A 7,908-nucleotide genomic window follows, 5' to 3' on the forward strand; every position below is an offset into this window, starting at 1 on the left:
GGGTCTGAATGTTCACGTTTGGGATCTAGAAAAGTTCTCAGTCACAGGTCATTCCCCCATCTTGGTCTCAAGATCCAGACCCAAATGATTTGGTGGAATCTTCCACCCATGCTTTTCCCATAAGAGCCTGTGCAAAGCTGTGTACATACAATGGAACCCTGTGCACTTATTTTAAAAATTGAGGAAGTATTTTATGACATAGGAAATGATTTCCAAAATGTATTATTAAGTGGAAGAAAAACAAGGCACAGAATCCTGTGCATGGTATGCCACTGTGTATATGATAACGGGAAAGGAAGACTGTGTGTATACACGTGTGTGTGTGTGTGTGTGTGTGTACGTGCAATTGCTTGCTTACAGGATCAGGTGCAGTAATTATGCCCTGGAGGGGAGTTTCTTGGCTTGAGGACAAGGTGGGAGGCAGATTTTCCATTGTACATCTTTTTTTGTTCTTTCCATTTTTAATCATGTGAACTTTTAAAAAGTAAGTGTTGCTGGGTGTGGTGGCTCGTACCTGTCATCCTAGCACTTGGTGCCGAGGCAGGAGAATCACTACAAGTTTGAGGCCAGCCTGGGCTACATAGTGAGTTCAAGGCCAGAGAGTTCAAGGTTGGTCTGAACATAATGAGACCCTTTCTCAAAAAACTAAAATAAGTGAACAAATAAATGAATAAATAAATGTAAGTGTAATTGTATCTAAAGGCCACTGGAAAGAGGCTAGAATATGTACGAATACAGTATAAGCAATGACAGTTCATTTAGGTAGACAGTTTCAAAACTCCAGGCCCTTATCTTCACAGCAAATAAATAGAATTATTAGAAATAAAGTTACAAAAAAATCCCCTCCAAATTAATTTAAATATGTGCTATTATTTATTTATTTATTTATTTTGGTACCAGGGATCCAACTCAGGATCTTGTGCTTGCAAGGCAGGTGGTGGCACCACTGAGCTAAACTGCTGGCCCATTAATTTTTAAACATAAAATAGGTCTACGAAATCAATAGGGAACAGACCTGCAATTTAATTCAAAATGGCAAATGGATAAAATAAAATTTCTCATAAAGAGAAATACAAATGGATTTTATAGTGATCTTTTATTGTATTTATTTATTTATTGGTTTTTTGAGACAGAGTCTCACTATGTAGTTGAGTCTGACCTGAACTCACTATGTAGCCCAGGCTGGTCTCAAACTCACAGTGATCCTCCTGCCTCAGCCTCCTGAGTGCTGGGATTACAGGCATGTGCCACCATGCCTGGGTTATAGCAATCTTTTAGGTGACCAGCCTCATTTGCAGTGAAAAAAAGGCAAATTAAAACAGTGGAATACTTCTTTCTCACCAGACTACCAACAGCTAGAAGTCGGCTGTTACTAAGCATCAGTAAACAGGCATCCTGGTACTGCGGAAAGGGATGGAAAGTGGCGACTCTGGAGCACAGAGGGGCATCTCTGTCAACCTTGCCGATGGGTACCTTTTGACCCACAAATTCTGATTTGGAGAATTTATCCTACAGGACATCCTTGCACATGCATAGAGACAAGTCCAGAGCACACAATCATTTGTTGTAGTATTCTTCACAATTACAGAAGATGGAAACCAACCTAGTTATTTTCCAGTTGGGGAAACTGCTACATCCAAACAGGTACACAAGGTAGCTGTTGAATAAGAATGATGTGCATCTGTATTCTGTTCTGACAGGACCTCAATTCTGCCCTTTCACTATCTCTTGATTTGAACTATAGCAGGAACTTCTGGGCCAGTCTCCCTGCCTTCCTTGTGACCCCTTCTAGGATCTGCTACATAATTTATAAGGCCCACAGCAAAGTGGAAATGTAGGGACTTTTGTTAAAGATAGTGAGACTATCAAGACGCTGATGGCAGAGCACTAAGACAAGTGTGTGGCCCTGTGTAACTGCAGACATGAGCTATGAACCTGGCCCTGCCCCTGGAATGACTCTTGGATAACACCATCTCTGTCTATGTTGCATGCTATGTGCCTATTGAGAAATAGCTCTGGGGTGACCTGCGTTAGCAAATTCTCCTTGAATCCTTTCCAACTCAAGTCATTCTTCATTAATCTCTCAGTTCTTCACATCATTGTTTTGAAATATAGTCTTGCAGGGCTTGAATTAACTATGTGGCCAGACTGGCCTTGAACTCGCAATGATCCTCCTGCCTCAGCCTCCTGTGTTAGGATCACGGGCATGCACCGCCATGCCTGGCTCAAGTGACCTTTTAAATTCAGAAGCTTCTCAGGGCAGTCATCAGTCCTCTTCTCTTTCTATTCTTTCTGCACTAAGAGGTTTCATCCATTGCCACAGTTCCAAATGCTACCTGCATCCCAACAACTCCCAAATTTTTATTTCTACCCTGGACCTCGATTCCAAATACCTAGATCCAATTGCTTACTCCACATCTATACCTTTCCGTCTCATGGGATTCCTAAATGGCCAGAGGGCAAAGCCAAGCTCACATTATCCCCATTCAAAATTTCATCTTCCCGCCGCTCAGGGATAATACTCCATCTACCGGGTTATGCATACCAGGGCTGTAGAGGAGCATCTTTGGTCATGTCGTATCTTCCCTGGAAGCCACTCAGTAGTTTATTCTTATAGATTCCACTTCATGCAAGATTTCCCTAAGCCTCCAGGCTGGCTATATACACCAATGTATACCCTCACACTACATTGTACTTAATTTGTGTAATTTAATCTCCTCCTCTACATGACAGGTTCCACGAGTGTAAGGACCATGTCTGACTTGCTTCTGGCACATAGTAGGTGCTCAACAAATATATAATATATATTATCCCTGTGTATTTTAGGCTGGCCTTAAACTCATTATGTAGTCCAGACTGGCCTCGACATCTTAGAGATCCTCCTGCCTCAGCCTCCTGAGCGCTGGGATTACAGGCATGCACTACCGTGCCTAGCTCAACATATTTGTTAAATGAGCAAATGTAAGCTCTCATAGCAGAAATTATGTATTTATCTTTGTGATTTAATGCCTATGCAGTGCTCACAGTAGGGGGCAGCAGAGTACAGGTGATGAAAGGGCCCAGGCCTCAGTCTTAAAATTAAGGGTGACTTTAGACAAAGCACTTAACCTTTCTGATATTCTATTTCCTTTTCTGGAAGTCAGGGTTAATTCTCCTTCCCTTAGATCAAAGCACATAATAGACCTAAAAGGGCTTCAGTGATGTACAAACAGGAGTTTTATTACAGTCAGCTAAGATAAATACTTGTTGGATGCAAGGAGACAAAGGAAAAGGACTTGACTTTGTGACTTTGGAATGGATTTGAGTAAAGACTTGACCGATTCCGAAGAGTGGAAATGAAAGCTCTAGGCGAAGCTGTGGAGTCAGCACAGTGCGCGGACGGTCACCCGCTTGCGTCCCCGCGCTGCCTCCCGGACAGCGGACAGCGCACAGCGCACCACAGTCACCTTTCGGGGCCCACACGCAGGACCCAGGACTACTAGTGCCAGAGGAAATAACCGTCCAGAGCAGTGAATTCCAAATGAAGAGGTTTTGGCCTCTGTGGAATGAGAAGAAATAGAAAATTAGCAAGGATTAAGACAGTTCTAATTTGGGGATCAAACGAAATAATTCTACAAACAGAATCTGTGAGATGTGACTTTATAGTAATGTGAGGAAAAATCTAAATGCACATAATAGATGTGTGTAAATAATGTAATTATACTTTAAGTAAAATTCTCTTTCATGTACACTTCTGGGAGTTTTAACAAACGTACATAATCAAACATATAACCACAACCGCAATCAAAATATAGAACAGTCCCCCCCCCGCCCCAAATTCCCGCCTGTTACTTCTTTGTAGTTGAAACTTGCCCTAGCCTGGCTCGGTGGTGCATCTCCATAACCCCACCCTTTGGAGGGCTGAGGCAGGAGGATCTCCGTGAGTTCAAGGGCAGCCTGAACTGCAGAGCAAGACCCTATCTCCAAAAACAAAACAAAACAAAATCTGTTTCTATGATCATTCTCATTCAGATGTTTGCATGAACATAAAGTTTCATTTTCGGTGGACAAGTTGTAGGAAGGATTGTTGGGTCATGTGCCAAGTGTATGTTTATAAGGAACCCAGAGAGGGGCGTACTATTTTGCACTCCTGCCAGCGATGCACGAGCGCTCCAGTTGCTCCCCATCCTCACCAGCAGTTTCTACCACCAGGTTTTTGTGAGGTGTGTGCACATAGTTCATTAAGGTTTTCATTCACACTGTCTTTCTGCCTGCTTATTTGCCCTCTGTATATCTTCAGTGCTGAAATGTTTGCTCAAGTCTTCCCAGCACCTCTGCTTTTTTGGGTAAATTCTGGATTCAATTCATTTGTTAGGAATATAACTTGCATATATTTTCTCCTTGCTTATTGTTTTTCATTCCCTTAATAATGCTGGGATTGAAACCACTGTGCTACATCTCCAGCCCACTTTACTTTAAAATTTTTTGTTTTGTTTTTCTGGGTTTTTTTGGTACTGGGGATCGAACTCAGGACCATGCATTTGTGAGGCAGGCACGAAGCTGCTGAGCTAAACCCCCAGCCCTATTTTTAAATTTTGACACAGGGTCTCACTAAGTTGCTCAGACTGCCCTTAAAATCGTGATCTTCCTGCCTCAGCCTCTGCAAGTGCTGGGATTACAGGCATGTGACACTCTGCCCAGCTTAATAATGTCTTTAAAAGAAAAACATTGTTTTGGCAAAGTCTAACTTATCAAGTTTTCTTTTTCTGAATTGTGCTTTAATGTTGCATTTGAAAACTTTGTCTAACCGAAGGTAACAAAGATTTTTCTATGCTTTCTTTTAAAAGTCCTGAGTTTTATATTTAGGTCTAAGATCCATTTCAAGCAATATTTTTATAGGTGTAATATATATGTCAAAGTTTACATTTTTTGCATGTGAATGTCCAATTGTTCCAACATCTTTTAGTGCATATCTTTTAAAAATTCTTTTATTTGCTTTTTTTTTTCATTGAGTTTATTGGTCCTTTTTAAGTATACAGTACAGTTACATTATCATTGGGATCTTGTACCTTTACTTGACAGATCTTGGTTCTCATTTTTTCCCCATATCCCTGCCCTCCCTTCACTCCTCCCCCTCCCCTATTTACAAAGACTTTGTTTCCATTTTTTCCTTTTCTCATATTTTTTCTTTCCTCTTATTTCCTTTCCCCTACCCTTCCCACTTCCCCTACACCTTTAGCCCTTTTCTTCTTCGTCTCCTCCACCTCCTCCTCCTCCTCCTTCTTCTTCTTTTTTTTTTTTTTTTTTTTTGTACCTGGAATTGAACTTGGGTCCTTGTGCTTGTGAGGCAGGCACTAGAAGCACTGAGCTAAATCCCCAGCCCTTGGCCCTTTTCTTTTCACATTGTCAGTTATACAGTTTGGATCTTATTACACTTTTAGTTTTTCACACCAGAGAAACTATTTGGTATTTACACGTGTGTGTGTTATTTATTTCACTTAAGAGTATGGCCTCAATATGCATCCATTTCCCTATGAATGACACTGGTTTCTCATTCTTTATGACTGAATAGTACTCCATTTTATGGGAAAACCACATCTTCTTTATCCAGTTTCCAACTGATGGGCAATTTGGGCTGTTTCCAAGTTTTAGCTATTACAAACTGTGCTGCTATAAATACGGGTGTGCATATATAACTGTGGTATGATTCTTTTAATTCTTTTGGAAAGATACCCAGCAGAGGGATGGCTGGGTCAAATGGGATCTCCAATCCTAGTTCTTTGAGGTATCTGCATACTGATTTCCACAGTGGTTGCACCGGTCTATACTTCCACCAGCAGTGGAGCAGGTTCCTCTTTCCCCACGGGCCCACCAGCATTTGTTATTGGTTGATTTCTTGATAGCAGCCATTCTTTCTGGGGTGAGGTGGAATCTCAGTATTGTTTTCGTCTGCATCTCTTGAATAAAAATTCTTTTCTTTTAGTTCTCTTTATTATTTGAATACTTGTGTTCAACTTCTTGGTGAATTGACCCTTTTATCAAATGTAATTTATCTATATATTTATATTTAAAGTAGGTTTATTGCAGATAACATATAGTCAGGTCTTAGGTTTTTTTTTTTTCTTTTATACCAGGAATCAAACTCAGGGCCTCATGCTTGCCAGGTAGGTGCTGAACCACTGAGCTACATCCTCAGCCTTTGGTTTTTGCTTTTTTCAATCTGGCAGTCTCTGTCTTTTAAATGGCATGTTTACAACATCTACATTTAATGTAATTATTGATATGAGCTTCTTTTAGTTTATAATTTATTATTTTTATGTTTGTCTATTTTTTGCCCCTTAAACTTTCCTTTTTATATTTTGGATTATTTGAATATATTTTGTAGTCCTTTAAATGTATTCATTGCTCTTTGTGAGGTTTTTAGCTGTTGCTCTAGTGATATATAGTGACATATATATATATATTTTTTTTTTTCTTTTTTTCTTCTGGTACTGAGGATTATACCCAGAGCCTTTGCATTGAGCTATAATTCAACCCTTTGTTTTTTTTTTTTTAATTCTGAGACAGGGTCTAAATCACTATCTTCCCTAGGCTAGACTTGATCTTACAATCCTCCTGCCTCAGCCTCCCAGAGTGCTGGGATTATGGATGTGTGCCACCATGCCTGGCACATATCTAACTCTTCAAAGTATTCTAAAATCACTATTTTACCATTTCAAGTAAAACACTGAAGGCTTACAATTATAATTTGTTTTTGTGTTTTTGGAGACAGAGTCTCCCTATGTAGTTCAGGCTGGCCTTGAACTCACTATGTAGCCCAGGCTGGCCTCAAACTGGTGTTGATCCTCCTACCTCGGCCTCCCAAGTGCTGGGATTACAGGAGTATGCTACCATGCCTGTCTATTAAAGTTTTTTTCTCTCTCATTGAGTTTATTGGTACATTTTAGATATACAATACAGTTACTTTCATCATTGAGATCTTGTACTTTTACATGACAGGTCTTGGTTCTCATTTTTTTTCCCCTTCTCTCTGCCTCTGTTCACCCCCTCCTCCCTCCTCCCCTCCCCACTTACAAACACTTTATTTTAATTTTTTTCATTTTCTCTTATTTTAATTTTTTTCATTTTCTCTTATTTTTTTCTTTTCCCTTATTACCTTTCCCCTAACCTTCCCACTTTCCCTACACCTTTAACCCTTTTCTTCTTATTTCACATTGTCAATTATATTATTAGGATCTTATGTACTATTATAGTTTTTCACACCAGAGATAAAGTATTTAATAAGAGAAAAGTAATTTACTAGGGGCTGGGGATTTAGCTCAGTGGTGCCGTTGCCTGCCTCATAAGCACAAGGTCCTGAGTTCGATCCCCAGTACCAAAGAACAAACAAACAAAAAAAACCCTAAAATAATTTACTATATTTCCCAGCCTTTTACCAATTTTGTTGTTTTTCCTTTATTCCCAAGATTCCAAATTTCTTCTTGGTATGATTTCCCTTCATCTTGAAGATCTCCCATTAGCATTTCTTTCACAGAAGAGCTCCTGGGGGCAACTTCTCTTAGGCTCTTTAAATCTAAAATGGTTGGTTATTTTAAAAATTAATTAATTAATATGAGACAAAGTCTCAGTATGTAGTTCAAGCCAGCCTTGAATTTATGGCAATCTTCTTGCCTGCTGGGATTATAGGTGTGTGCCACAGTGCCCAGATTAAAATGTCTTTACTTCACCTTCATCCCAGAAGGAGATACTCACTTGGTAACACTTCAGTGTTTCACAGATATGGTTCCACTGTTTTCTAGTCTCCATGGTTCCAATAAAAAAATCTGTAGTCATGGCAGGGCGTGGTGGCACACGCCTGTAACCCCAGCACTCGGGAGGCTGAGGCAGGAGGAGGATTGCTGTGAATTCGAGACCAGCCTGGACTACATA

At 40.1% G+C, this 7,908-nt stretch overlaps 1 protein-coding gene across 2 annotated transcripts in view; it reads right to left on the minus strand.

The window, feature by feature from the left end:
* Positions 1 to 3,230: 3,230 nt before the first annotated feature.
* Procr (protein C receptor) overlaps positions 3,231 to 7,908 on the minus strand; it is a 38,129-nt gene continuing 33,451 nt past the window's right edge. For both annotated transcript variants that reach the window (XM_010639941.2, XM_010639939.2), the window contains exon 5: positions 3,231 to 3,538. In XM_010639941.2, the coding sequence (XP_010638243.1) occupies positions 3,363 to 3,538 (176 nt within the window). In that variant the 3' untranslated portion in view covers positions 3,231 to 3,362. The remainder of the gene's footprint in view (positions 3,539 to 7,908) is intronic.

The sequence above is a fragment of the Fukomys damarensis genome, unplaced genomic scaffold (assembly GCF_012274545.1).
Source record: "Fukomys damarensis isolate Sample0158 unplaced genomic scaffold, DMR_v1.0_HiC HiC_scaffold_22, whole genome shotgun sequence".
Classification (NCBI taxonomy): Eukaryota; Metazoa; Chordata; class Mammalia; order Rodentia; family Bathyergidae; genus Fukomys; species Fukomys damarensis.